This window comes from Cherax quadricarinatus, chromosome 4 (genome assembly GCF_038502225.1).
Source record: "Cherax quadricarinatus isolate ZL_2023a chromosome 4, ASM3850222v1, whole genome shotgun sequence".
NCBI classification, from domain to species: Eukaryota; Metazoa; Arthropoda; class Malacostraca; order Decapoda; family Parastacidae; genus Cherax; species Cherax quadricarinatus.
In genome coordinates, this window is record NC_091295.1 from 2,021,657 (window position 1) to 2,036,300 (window position 14,644).

The 14,644-nt window shown below is 44.4% G+C and overlaps 1 protein-coding gene across 3 annotated transcripts in view; it reads left to right on the forward strand.

Moving 5' to 3' along the window:
• Nucleotides 1-3,965: 3,965 nt before the first annotated feature.
• TBC1D23 (TBC1 domain family member 23) overlaps nucleotides 3,966-14,644 on the forward strand; it is a 158,355-nt gene continuing 147,676 nt past the window's right edge. For 2 of the 3 annotated variants that reach the window (XM_070093991.1, XM_070093983.1), the window contains exon 1: nucleotides 3,966-4,084. In XM_070093991.1, the coding sequence (XP_069950092.1) occupies nucleotides 4,056-4,084 (29 nt within the window). In that variant the 5' untranslated portion in view covers nucleotides 3,966-4,055. Of the gene's footprint in view, nucleotides 4,085-4,135; nucleotides 4,410-14,644 lie in introns of those variants that run through there. The other variant, XM_070093985.1, reaches the window with a different exon arrangement.

Below are 14,644 nucleotides of genomic sequence, written 5' to 3' on the forward strand. Positions count from 1 at the left end.
GTAAAAACTGAGAGGAAGTATGTGTTAAAAATTCTACACATTTCCTTATCACTGTCAGTGAGCTGACCCGAGGAACTTTTGAGTGGGCCTATCTTGTCCCTGATCTTACTTCTGTATACCTGAAAGAATCCTTTCGGGTTAGTCTTCGATTCTTTTGCAACTTTAACCTCATAATCTCTTTTTGCTTTTCGAATTCCCTTTTTTATTTCTCTCTTTAACTGAATATATCGATTTCTTAATTGCCCCTCTCCTCTTTTGATTTGCCTATATATGCCTCTCTTTTGACCAATCAGATATTTTAATCTATTGTTCATCCATTTAGGATCATTTAGGATCCTTGTTGTCATCTGTGTAGGACCCATCTTGTTTAAGTAGGGGCCCAATACTGGACGTTGTTCTCGATTTTGATTTGGCATAGGAGAAGAAATACTTTAGGTTTCTTTCGATTTCATTTATGGCTTTTAGTTCTTCCCGCGATTCCTGACTCCTAAAGGATTCTTTTAGCTTAAGTTCGATGCTTGCTATTTCTCTGACCAGTGTCTCCCTACGCATTTCAGATATATTGACCTCTTTTAGCCGCTCTGTTATTCTTTTCCGTCGCCTGTAAAGGGAGCGCCTGTCTCTTTCTGTTTTACATCTACTCCTCCTTTTCCTTAGAGGAATAAGCCTTGTGCATACATCGAGTGCTACCGAGTTAATCTGTTCTAGGCATAAGTTGGGGTCTGTGTTGCTTAGTATATCTTCCCAGCTTATATCGGTTAGGACTTGGTTTACTTGGTCCCACTTTATGTTTTTGTTATTGAAGTTGAATTTGGTGAATGCTCCCTCGTGACTAATCTCATTATGTCGGTCTGGGGCTCCGCGCATACATGACTGAACCTCAATTATGTTGTGATCTGAGTATATTGTTTTTGATATGGTGATATTTCTTATCAGATCATCATTGTTAGTGAAGATGAGGTCTAGTGTATTCTCCAGTCTAGTAGGCTCTATTATTTGCTGGTTTAAATTGAATTTTGTGCAGAGATTTAAAAGCTCGCGTGAGTGTGAGTTTTCATCAGAGCTGCCTCCTGGTGTTATTACTGCAACAATATTATTTGCTATATTCCTCCATTTTAGGTGCCTTAAGTTGAAATCCCCCAGGAGCAAGATGTTGGGTGCAGGAGCTGGAAGGTTTTCCAGACAGTGGTCAATTTTTAACAGCTGTTCCTGGAATTGCTGGGATGTTGCATCCGGAGGCTTGTAGACTATCATAATGACTAGGTTTTGGTTCTCGACCTTTACTGCTAAAACTTCCACTACATCATTTGAGGCATTTAGCAGTTCTGTGCAAACAAGTGACTCTGCAATGTACAGGCCAACCCCCCCCCCTTTTGCCTGTTCACTCTGTCACATCTGTATAGGTTGTAACCTGGGATCCATATTTCGTTGTCCAAGTGATCCTTTATGTGGGTCTCAGTGAAAGCCGCGAACATTGCCTTTGCCTCTGCAAGCAGTCCACGGATGAAAGGTATTTTGTTGTTTGTTGCTGGCTTTAGACCCTGTATATTTGCAAAGAAGAATGTTATCGGACTGGTGGTATTGTTGGTACTGGGGGGATATTTTTTTTCCGGCATTAGTATCTGTATCTGTTGGTTTGGAGTGGAGGCCATCGACTGTGGTTCCACTCCAGGAATGACTGGATTTGGTGTACGATTTCTGCCATTTCCTGCCAGTTTTTTTTCCTTCCTGGCACTAAAAAACCTCTCCCTCTTGAGTGGCTGTGGCTACCCAGGTTTTCCCATGGCCTGGATGTTTTGTATCTTTTTGTCCCCTTTAGATGGTATGCCTGGCAATTTAAGTTATAGCACAGTCTTTCCTGTACTGAAGAGGTACACAGTTCAGGGTGAAAAAGCTTACAGGAAGGGAGTTTGCATTTTCCTGTTGTCATATGGGCATGGCATTTTCTAGGGTGGTCATAGTTGCACGTCCCATCTGTTTTTCCAGATTTCCCATGCCAGCAGATACCAAGTGCATAGTATGTGCACAGGCTTGGTTTCCGTTTGCCTTGGGTTTCTGTGACTGTATTCCCTGTTGGTGCATGTTTCCCTGTCTTACTTCTATCCTCCCTAGCACCAACAATATAGCTCCCACCATTTGTTTTTGGTAATATATCCTCACTATTGCTAGTGGAGTCCTCTTGTTTGCTATTTCCTGCGGTATTTCTAGTTTGCAATATTGGTTTTATCTTATCTTTGACTACACTTGTTTCCCTACTATGGCTCCTGTCCCCTATGAGGTCATTCATATGTATTCCTTCCTGCGTATAATTCCCGACTACCTGGACAAAATCTCCAGCTTCACCATTACTGTCTCCCAGGACAGCATCTCCAGCTTCACCATTACTGTCTCCCAGGACAGCATCTCCAGCTTCCCCAGTACTGTCTCCCAGGACAGCATCTCCAGCTTCACCATTACTGTCTCCCAGGACAGCACCTCCAGCTTCACCATTACTGTCTCCCAGGACAGCACCTCCAGCTTCACCATTACTGTCTCCCAGGACAGCACCTCCAGCTTCCCCATTACTGTCTCCCAGGACAGCACTATCAGCCCCCCATTTACTGACTACCAGGACATCATCTCCAGCCTTACAGTTTCTGACTACATGGCCAGTATCAAGGGCAGTACCATTCAGCCCGGACTTTTTATGTTCCCATCTGTTGTAGAAAGCTTCCAGGTTTTCTATGAAAGCAGCTTTGATGTTGACCTCTTTTAATACCCTTGTGATTTTAGTCCACAGATTTATCTCATTTGGGCATACCCAAAAACACTTCCCTGTTTTAATACTGCTTGTAGCTAGTTCTTGGATATCTGCACAAGGGGCGTGACACCAATTTCCACAGAAATGACAATTTATGCATGTGGAAGCCCGTTTGTTTGACTGACCACAGAGTGATTTTCGTGTCCAAGTTCGGTACTAGTCCCTCTAGGATTTTCCAGGTGTATATAATCATGTATCTCTCCCGCCTGCATTCCAGGGAATACAGGTTTAGGAACCTCAAGCGCTCCCAGTAATTGAGGTGTTTTATCTCCGTTATGCGTGCCGTGAAGGTTCTCTGTACATTTTCTAGGTCAGCAATTTCACCTGCCTTGAAAGGTGCTGTTAGTGTGCAGCAATATTCCAGCCTAGATAGAACAAGTGACCTGAAGAGTGTCATCATGGGCTTGGCCTCCCTAGTTTTGAAGGTTCTCATTATCTATCCTGTCATTTTTCTAGCAGATGCGATTGATACAATGTTATGGTCCTTGAAGGTGAGATCCTCCGACATGATCACTCCCAGGTCTTTTACATTAATTTCTCTCTTTATCGTGTGGTTGGAATTTGTTTTATATTCAGATATAGTGTTGTAAAGTAAAAGGACACAATTGTAACTAATGTGACATTTTATTGTGGCAACGTTTCGCTCTCCAGGAACTTTGTCACTTTGACAAAGCCTCACTCCATCACTGGGCCCTGGTCCTCGGTCCCCGGGCCCAGGTCGCCGGGCCCTGGTCCCCGGGCCCCGGGCCCTGGTCCCCGGGCCCTGGTCCCTGGGTCCTGGTCCCCAGGCCCTGGTCCCTGGTCCCTGGTCGCCGGGTCCTGGTCCCCGGGCCCTGGTCCCCGGGCCCTGGTCCCCGGGCCCTGGTCCCCGGGCCCTGGTCCCCGGGCCCTGGTCCCTGGTCGCCGGGTCCTGGTCCCCGGGCCCTGGTCCCCGGGCCCTGGTCCCCGGGCCCTGGTCCCCGGGCCCTGGTCCCCGGGCCCTGGTCCCCGGGCCCTGGTCCCTGGTCCCCGGGCCCTGGTCCCCGGGCCCTGGTCGCCGGGCCCTGGTCCCCGGGTCCTGGTCCCCGGGCCCTGGTCCCCGGGCCCTGGTCCCCGGGCCCTGGTCGCCGGGCCCTGGTCCCCGGGCCCTGGTCGCCGGGCCCTGGTCCCTGGTCCCCGGGCCCTGGTCCCTGGTCCCCGGGCCCTGGTCCCTGGGCCCTGGTCCCCGGGCCCAGTGAGGGTTGTTAGTGGTGTCTGGCAACAGTGTTAGTCAGTCATGACACTGGAGGAGGAAGACAGTACCTGGTGAGTCATTATTACTTCATTATATCCTCACATACTCGTTATATTAACAGTGTTACAGCAGCTGCAGCTGCAGCAAGCTGCCTCCTGCCCGCCATGACAGCAACAATGCTGTAACTGCCCAATTATGCTGTTAAATGCTGTAATAAGGTCGCACCTCTGCTCTGCTGATGTCAACAAATGATCAGCTGTTTACCTGTATTATCACTGAAGTGCTCTTGATCCAGGGAACTTCAGCGATTCTCCGCTTCCTTGGATCATACCTGATTGCCGCCAGGTCCTCCAGGCATTGTGTGGCTCCTACGGGCTTAGCGCTTCTCCCCTAAATGTAATAATCACATATTGAATCACCGGAGAAATAGAAAGTAATGAAGTTTGATCCAAGGAAATGGAAGATTATTTTACTACTGGAGAGATGTATGACCCTTGTGGGTTTAGCACCTAGTTTTTATTATTATAATCCTGCTACCACGGATCAAGATCCCTGCAACAGCACCTGCAGGGGTTAGGACAGTTTCCTGGTATTTGGCTCTTGATTCCAGGTATTGGAGCCTTCCCTCTCCTTGGATCAAGGATGATTGCCTCGCATTCTTTGGGTACTATATAACCAGTACGGGTTTAGAGCTTCCCCTTAAAAGATATTAATTATAACCTGTTTAATTATGTTTTTTATTAATATTAGTTATTATTTAGTTATTATACTATATTATTAGTTACTATGTTATAATATATTTTAATATTTGCTATTTTTTTTATATTTCTTCTTATTAATTATTTTTTATTTTGTTATTGCAATTAGAAAGGCCGGATAATAATTCTGATACAAAATAATGAAAGTAAAAAGTAACAATGAAGATGTGATAAAGATTAATAAAGTTACTAAATTTAAATCTTGGATTGTGTCCAACATACAAGTAAGTAAAATTTTTCTAGGCCTCAAATTTGCTATGCGCTGCCATTTTAGGCCTTGGCAGTGTGTGTGGTAACTATCTCATGCCTCCTAGGAAAATAATCCAGGGTATGTGGGTATACCCAGGGCATTGTGGGTAATACCCGGTAAACATAGCTTAACATGGCATTGAGAATGATAATGAAGCATCATTATCTGGATGTGAAGGTGACATCAATGATGGTTTGACCAGGAATTAAGAAACCGCTAATTCAACTTTAACTGCGTTATCCTAGGTAATTTGCACACATTATGTATTATAATTGTACTTCGATAAACTTGCCTTCCACCTCTGGTCATACCACAAAAAGTGGATATTGACAGCTTTTTACCCTTGATTTGGATAGTGATTGGAGTGATGAGAACGGAGAGAAATATAAGGAGCAGAATGGCGATTCCAGTGATAGTGATGCAGAATAATCTCCTATAAAATAGTGCAGCGTCACAGAAGGTGTGACACTTGCTGGTGTCTTGTTTCATTGTTCTATAGCGAGACATCAGCGCTGTATAGCCCTTGTGGTTTAGCGCTTCTTTTTGATTATTATAATAATAATAATAATATAGTAAGACATCTAGACAGCATGATACTGATGCAGGAGACTGATTGTGATTTTAATTGTGCGTTCATTGGTATTAGAAAATGACATGCAGCACCAAGACCAGCTGTGACAACAGCCAGGGCAGCAATAGCAGTGATAGTACCACCAGCCAAGACAACACTAGTGACAACAGCACCAGTGATGACAACACCAGCAGCCATGACAACAGCAGTGACAACACCACCGGTGATAACATCATGACAACAGTGACATCAGCCATGACAACAGCACCATCTGTGACACCACTGATACCACCACTGGCTATGACAATACCAGTGACAGCAGCACTAGCTGTGACAACAGCACTAGCTATGACAACACCAGTAACAGCAGCACTAGCTCTGACAGCACCAGACAACAGCACTAGCTGTGACACCAGTGACGATAGCACTATCCGTGACAACAGCACTAGCCGTGGCAACACCAGTGACAACAGCACTAGCCGTGACAGCAGTGACAACAGCACTAGTGACAACAGCACCTACCGTGACAACAGCACCTACCGTGAAAACAGCACTTGCCGTGACAACACCAGTGACAACAGCACCAGCCATGACAACACCAGTGACAGCAGCAACAGCCATTACAACACCAGTGACAACAGCACCAGCCATAACAACACCAGTGACAACAGCACCAGCCATAACATCAGTACCAGGTGTGACAGCTATGACAACAGCACCAGCTCTGACAACACCAGTGACATCAGCACCAGCCATTACAAGAAGAGTGACGACAGCACCAGCCATGACTAAAACACCAGCACCAGCCATGACAAAGCAACAGTGACAACACCAGCCCTGACAACAACACCAGTGACAACAGCACCAGCCATGACAATGACAACAGCACCAGCCATGACTATGACAGCAGCACCAGCCATGACTATGACAGCAGCACCAGCCATGACTATGACAGCAGCACCAGCTATGACAATGACAACAGCACCAGCCATGACAAAACAGCACTAGCCATGACAATGACAACAGCACCAGCCATGTCACCAGTGACAACACCAGTAGTGACAACACCAGTTGTGACAACAACAGTTGTGAGAACACCAGCCATGACAACAACAGTCACACCAGCTGTGACAAAACCAGTTTACAATACTAGCCATGACAGCAGTGACAAGACCAGCAGTGACAAGACCAGCAGTGACAAGACCAGCAGTGACAAGACCAGCAGTGACAAGACCAGCAGTGACAAGACTAGCAGTGACAAGACCAGCAGTGACAAGACCAGCAGTGACAAGACCAGCAGTGACAAGACCAGCAGTGACAAGACCAGCAGTGACAAGACCAGCAGTGACAAGACCATTAGCTGTGACAGCGATGGCTGATACATACTCACCATCTAACAGGGTGTGGAACTGGCAGGAAAGTACTTCATCTGTACCAAATGGTACAGGGGGATATGCTCTCTAACATTGGATTGTGTGATAATTTGTCCTGCAGCTTTTTGTTGAGCCAGTAATAACTCAGCAGAAAGCTGCAGTATGAATTATTGCACAATCCAATGCTAGACAACCCACCCCCCTGCTCTTCAAAGACCTTAGCCTACTTACTATACAAAATATTCACACCTACTACAGTAGTTCCCCGCCTTACGGCGTTCCGCTAATACGGCAATTTCAAATTATGACCAAAACTCGCTATACAGCTCCCTATCTTTCTAATACGGCGCACCCCACCCAGTTTGTTGACATTCTCCGTGAGCACGTCTCTATTATGTCTGCAAACTTTCCAGAATTTCAAGTGTTTTAAAGTTATTGCATATTTTATATGTACTCTGATAATTATACTTATGTGTACCTGTACCTAAATACTGTATACTTACACTGTGATGGAGTGCAGGTAAACATTAAAATAACTAAGAGTCTCTCTACTCTTGACGCATATTAATAATACTAATAATAATCTCTTGGGCGCATTAAATGTATATATTACTTTATTATAGACATTTCCATTAATCCATGTATGGAATATTTTTTCAAAATTATATAACAAACATGCTACATAACATATAATCATTGATAAATACACCCCACAGTATAATAAATTAACATAAATATGAGATGTGGTAGCCAGGCGACTTGTAGGAGTGATGGCAAGAATAATGTTTTCTCTAATCCAACATCAAAGAAAATGTTTACACTATAATATTACTGGGGGTAACAAGAAAATTACTGTACTGTGCACCCTACATTTACAAAACAATAAATTCAAATATTAGCCCTTTCAGGGTCCATGCCGTAGAACTATGGCTTTATGTTGAGGGTCCAAACCGTAGATCTTCGCCACGAGCTCAGCTCACTCTGATAAGCTGTGAGCGGTAAATTTGGGCCTAGATATGAGAGAGTACATCTATGTGGTATGTGTGCACCACATAAAACAAATCCTGCAGCACACAGTGCATAATGATAGAAAAAACTGAGACCGTAATTTTCTATTAAAGCAGCGACTTTGCAGTGTTTTTTCGTATGTTGGACTCTGGTGGCCTGGTGGTTAACGCTCTCGCTTCACAGGGCGAGGGCCTGGGTTTGATTCCCAGCCAGAGTAGAAACATTGGGCGTGTTTCTTTCCACCTGTTGTCTATGTTCCCCATCAGTAAAATGGGTACCTGGGTGTTATTAGGTAAGACACATATGCAACAGTTAGACAACTTTATTCCGAAACATTTCGCCTACACAGTAGGCTTCTTCAGTCGAATACAGAAAGTAGGCAGGAACAATAGAGATGTGAAGACGATGTAATCAATCCATCACCCTTAAAGTCGTAGAATTTGAGGTTGTCAGTCCCTCAGCCTGGAGAAGTTCAGTTCCATAGTCAGGAACTATCTGAAGATCAAGCGACAGTGCGGAGACTTAAATACTGTCGGAAGGAGAGGTGCAGAGTAGTAGTAGTAGTAGTGAGAATGTAGCCACTGAGAGGTCATGTCCCTCTCAGATCTAACACTTCTCACTTGAAAAGGTTGTCCAAGGTGTTTTCTGTACCAAGATGCCATGTGTTGCAGTGTCTGACAAGATGAACATCAAAATGGTATACAATACCGACAGGCGAAACGTTTCGGAATAAAGTTGTCTAACTGTTGCATATGTGTCTTACCTAACAACCTGCCGGTATTGTATACCATTTTGATGTTTACCTGGGTGTTAGTCGACTGGTGTGGGTCGCATCCTGGGACACTGACCTAATTTGCCCGACATGTGGAGCATAACAAGGGCTTTCTATATAGTAGTATGTCATTGTTGCCAGGTACGCCTGTATACCATGTACATGTACTTGCAGTAAATAAAGATATTATTATTATTATTATAGATGTATTTGCGATTTCTTGGTCTCATTCGACAGAATGGAAGATATATTACAGAAATACAGATGATTTTGATTGGTTTTAATACTGAAAATGGCTTGAAACTGAGCTCAAAGTAGCGGAAATGTTAAATTTTTGCTGATGTTCAAGAGGAAACAAATGACCTCACACGTCTAATATGCGCCAGCTGGTGGGTCTAATATACATTCACAAATGTGATATTATTTGTACAATTATTGCAGTATTGCATAACAGCAAATCTTCTATTTTTTGGTTTGAATAAAAATTAATTATACGAATAAAAAATCAAAATGGAATTCATTTGTAAACCCTGAAAACATAGCTAATGAACAGAGGAAATGCTAGTTTAGTGCCAGGAATGCCTGCATTGTTTATTCTGGACCCTATTTGAAATTGAAATATTTTGAACTTTGCATTAAATTGGCCAGATTACCATTTTCTGATCACTTTATTTTGTAGTTGAAACAGTTGACTTGGCGATTTCTTTTGCTCAATCGATAGAATAGAAGTAATACTAGTGAAATAGCTAAGAATTTGGTCGACTGGAATAATGTAACTGGCCTAAAATGGGAGTCAGTCGGCAAAATTATTGATGCATAAATATCTCTGACACACCAAAATTCACGAGAGCATAATTTCGTCAATTTTCCATCAAATTTCGTACTTTTTGTTTTATTACCTTCAGAAAAATATTCTCTACCATTTCATAAGAAAAAATAACAAATTTTTTTTTGAAAATTCTTGGACCCTGGTGCACACTTTGAAATTTGGCCTCTGGACCCTGAAAGGGTTAAAAGAATGATTTTTTTGTGAATATTTTTGTCTGGAACAGATTAATTGTATTTCCATTAATTCTTATGGGAAATATTAATTTGGTTTTCGGCCATTTCGGTTATCGGCCGGCCTTCTGGAACGGATTATGGCAGATAACCGAGGGTCCACTGTATAATGTGCAACTCTATGGTCATGGTGTTCCAAATATCGGGACACTGCGCTCCTCTGCACTTCTCGGAAGCCCACAGGCTACTGAGCAACTCACACTCTGAACACTAATATGGAGTCCACAGAGAGGATGCCATGTAGTGTATTTGGAATGAAACAATCATAAAAATCGTAATTTTTGGAGTAAAAAAAAAACATGAATTGGCATCATGTCCTCTTGATGACAGCATGAACAAAAAAAATTACTTTTTTTGGAAAAAGCTGCTTAGAAATATGATAGAAACAAGCTGATTACGTCAACATGTTGCCAGAATTATGCACTATTTTTTGGAAAAAACTTTTTCCCAAATTTTACGTTTTTTTTTTTTTTCAGGAAGTCCATTGTCGACCCCTTAAGTTAGTCCTAAGTTTGCCTATAATACAGTCTCTCCTCACTTAACGACAAAGTTATGTTCATAAGACCACGTCAGTAAACGAATTCGTCACTAAAGCAAGGAGCATACTCTGATGGTTTGTGTCAGCCACCTTTGATATTGATTTAATGTTACTTTTGCACTATTTATAACCTTCTTACCTGGAGTTTACCTGGAGAGAGTTCCGGGGGTCAACGCCCCCGCGGCCCGGTCTGTGACCAGGCCTCCTGGTGGATCAGAGCCTGATCAACCAGGCTGTTGCTGCTGGCTGCACGCAAACCAACGTATAGTATTCTTAAATGTTTATACAGTAGTGTACTCTATATTGTAATAAACAGAATAGAGGAAATCAGCTCTTAATATACATTATTTAGGTATGCATAGTGGTCAGAGAGCCTGCCGTAAATCTGAGAGTGGTGTAAGCGTGAAGCGTCTGACCAGTTTGACGTTGGAACAACCGCTTTCCACGACCTAAAGAAACAGAAGGACAAATGATTGAAGTTCTATGCTGAAAGTGATGAACAAAAGTTAATGAAAAAGAGAAACCTTGCATAGAGAAAAAAAAAATAGATCTGGATTGTATATTGATGGAGTGGATTCATCAGCATCGGAGTGAGCATATGCCACTTAACGAAATGCTGATCATGAAACAAGCAAAAATTTATCATGAATTGAATACTGAAGGTAACTGTGAATATTCAGCAGTTTGGTTACGAAAGTTAAAGAAAAGACACTGCACTAAATATTTAAAGATTAGTGGTAATAAAGCATCTGCTGATCATGAAGCAGAAGAGACATTCCTTGATGTGTTTGTCAAGATTGTTGCTGATGAAAATCTATTAGCAGAACAAATTTACAATGCTGATGAGACATCACTCTGACAGGAGTTAAAGATGCCAAGGACAGATTAACTGTGCTGCAGGAGGCACTTATAAGTGTAAACTTGTTATGGTAGACAAAAGCTTGCATCCTCGCTGTTTTAACCCTTGCAGGGTTCAGAGGCCAAATTTCAAAGTGTGCACCAGGGTCCAAGAATTTTCAGAAAAAAAATTTGGTTATTTTTTCTTATGAAATGGTAGAGAATGTTTTTCTGAAGGTAATAAAACAAAAAGTACGAAATTTGATGGAAAATTGATGAAATTATGCTCTCACAAATTTTGATGTGTCAGCGATATTGACACATCGTTGATTTTACCGACTTTGACTCCCATTTTAGGCCAATTACATTATTCCAGTCGACCAAATTCTTAGCTATTTCACTAGTATTACTTCTATTCTATCAAATGAGTGCAAGAAATTGCCAAATCAACTGTTTCAACTACAAAATAAAGTGATCGGAAATTGGTAATTTGGCCAATTTTACACAAAGTTCAAAATATTCCAATTTCAAAATAGGGTCCAGAATAAACAATGCAGGCATTCCTGGCACTAAGCTAACATTTCCTCTGTTCATTAGTTACGTTTTCAGGCTTTACAAATGAATTCCATTTTGATTTTTCATTCACATAATGAATTTTTATTCAAACCAAAAATAGAAGATTTACTGTTATGCAGTATTGTAATAATTGTATAAATAATATCACAACATTTGTGAACATATATTAGACCCACCAGCTGGCGTATATTAGACGTGTGAGGTCACTTGTTTACTCTTGAACATCGGCAAAAATTTAACATTTCCTCTACTTTGAGCTCAGTTTCAAGCCATTTTTAGTATTAAAACCTATCAAATGAGACCAAGAAATCGCAAATGCAGCTATAAGAAACATACGAAAAAACACTGCAAAGTCGCTGTTTTAATCGAAAATTACGGTCTCAGTTTTTTCTCGCATTATGCACTGTGTGCTGCAGGATTTGTTATATGTGGTGCACACATACCACATAGACATATTCTCTCATATCTAGGCCCAAATTTACCGCTCACAGCTTATCAGAGTGAACTGAGCCCATGGCGTAGATCTACAGCTTGGACCCTCAATTCAAAACCGTAGAACTGCGGCACAGACCCTGAAAGGGTTAAATGTGTGAATACCTTACCAGTCCATTATGCTAACACAGTTGCATAGATAACCAGGGACATCTTTGCTGATTAGTTTCATAATATACAAATACAATGGTACCCCAAGTTTCGGCCGTAATTCATTTCAGAAGTCTGTTTGAGTGCCATTACTGAACGAATTTGTTCCCATAAGGAATAATGTAAATTAGATCAGTCCGTTTCAGACCCCCAAAAGTACACTTAAAAAAGCACTTACAGTGGACCCTCGGTTATTGGCCGTTCCTTTTATTGGCCAACTCAGTTATAGGCCGGTTTTTCGACTTCCGGTTATCTGCCGTTATTTTGCTTATCGGCCGTATGGGACACATTCACCTGCCTTCTGGCAGCTGCTCACATCAGTCTTGCTGTGTCTCTGGGTGAGTGAGGAAGCTTCTGCTCTTTCATCCAAGCATTTCGCTATAATACATTTTTTTGGTGGTTATTTATCAAGTGCAACTGCGAAATAAGTCACCATGGCCCCAAAGAAAGTTCTTAGTAAATTTCCTTTGGTAAAGAAAGTGAGAAACATGATAGAATTCAAGGCAGGCAGGCATAGAGGCAGGGAGTGTAGCAGGCATACAGGGAGTGTAGCTGGCATGCAGGGAGTGTAGCAGGCATGCAGGGAGTGTAGCAGGCATGCAGGGAGTGTAGCTGGCATGCAGGGAGTGTAGCAGGCATGCAGGGAGTGTAGCTGGCATGCAGGGAGTGTAGCAGGCATACAGGGAGTGGAGCAGGCATGCAGGGAGTGTAGCTGGCATGCAGGGAGTGTAGCTGGCATGCAGGGAGTGTAGCAGGCATGCAGGGAGTGTAGCTGGCATGCAGGGAGTGTAGCTGGCATGCAGGGAGTGTAGCAGGCATGCAGGGAGTGTAGCTGGCATGCAGGGAGTGTAGCAGGCATACAGGGAGTGTAGCTGGCATGCAGGGAGTGTAGCAGGCATACAGGGAGTGTAGCTGGCATGCAGGGAGTGTAGCAGGCATGCAGGGAGTGGAGCAGGCATGCAGGGAGTGTAGCTGGCATGCAAGGAGTGTAGCAGGCATGCAGGGAGTGGAGCAGGCATGCAGGGAGTGTAGGAGGCATGCAGGGAGTATAGGAGGCATGCAGGGAGTGTAGGAGGCATAGAGGGAGTGTAGCAGGCATGCAGGGAGTGTAGCAGGCATGCAGGGAGTGTAGCAGGCATGCAGGGAGTGTAGCAGGCATACAGGGAGTGTAGCAGGCATACAGGGAGTGTAGCAGGCATGCAGGGAGTGTAGCAGGCATGCAGGGAGTGCAGCAGGCATAGAGGGAGTGTAGCAGGCATGCAGGGAGTGTAGCAGGCATGCAGGGAGTGTAGCAGGCATAGAGGGAGTGTAGCAGGCATGCAGGGAGTGTAGCAGGCATGCAGGGAGTGTAGCAGGCTTGCAGGGAGTGTAGCAGGCATGCAGGGAGTGTAGCAGGCATGCAGGGAGTGTAACAGGCATGCAGGGAGTGTAGCAGGCATGCAGGGAGTGTAGCAGGCATGCAGGGAGTGTAGGAGGCATGCAGGGAGTGTAGGAGCCATGCAGGGAGTGTAGGAGGCATGCAGGGAGTGTAGCAGGCATACAGGGAGTGTAGCAGGCATGCAGGGAGTGTAGCAGGCATGCAGGGAGTGTAGCAGGCATGCAGGGAGTGTAGCAGGCAAGCAGGGAGTGTAGCAGGCATGCAGGGAGTGTAGCAGGCATGCAGGGAGTGTAGCAGGCATGCAGGGAGTGTAGCAGGCATGCAGGGCAGGCAGAGGGTGTAGCAGGCATAGCAGGGAGTGTAGCAGGCATGCAGGGAGTGTAGCAGGCATGCGAGGGTGGTAGCAGGCATGCACGGTGGTAGCAGGCATGCAGGAGTGTAGCAGGCATGCAGGGGTGTAGCAGGCATGCAGGGAGTGTAGCAGGCATGCAGGGAGTTTAGCAGGCATGCAGGAGTTTAGCAGGCATGCAGGGAGTAGCAGGCATGCAGGAGGTGTAGCAGGCATGCAGGAGTGTAGCAGGCATGCAGGGAGTGTAGCAGGCATGCAGGGAGTGTAGCAGGCATGCAGGGAGTGCAGCAGGCATAGCAGGGAGTGCAGGCATGCAGGAGTGTAGCATGGGCATGCGGGGGTGTAGCAGGGCATGCAGAGGTGGGTTAGGCGAGGCATGCAGGGGGTGTGCAGGCATGCAGGAGTGTAGCAGGCATGCCAGAGTGTAGCAGGCATGCAGGATAGGCAGGCATGCAGGGGTAGTAGCAGGGCATGCAGGGGTGTGTAGGCAGGCATGCAGGAGTTTAGCACAGGCATGCAG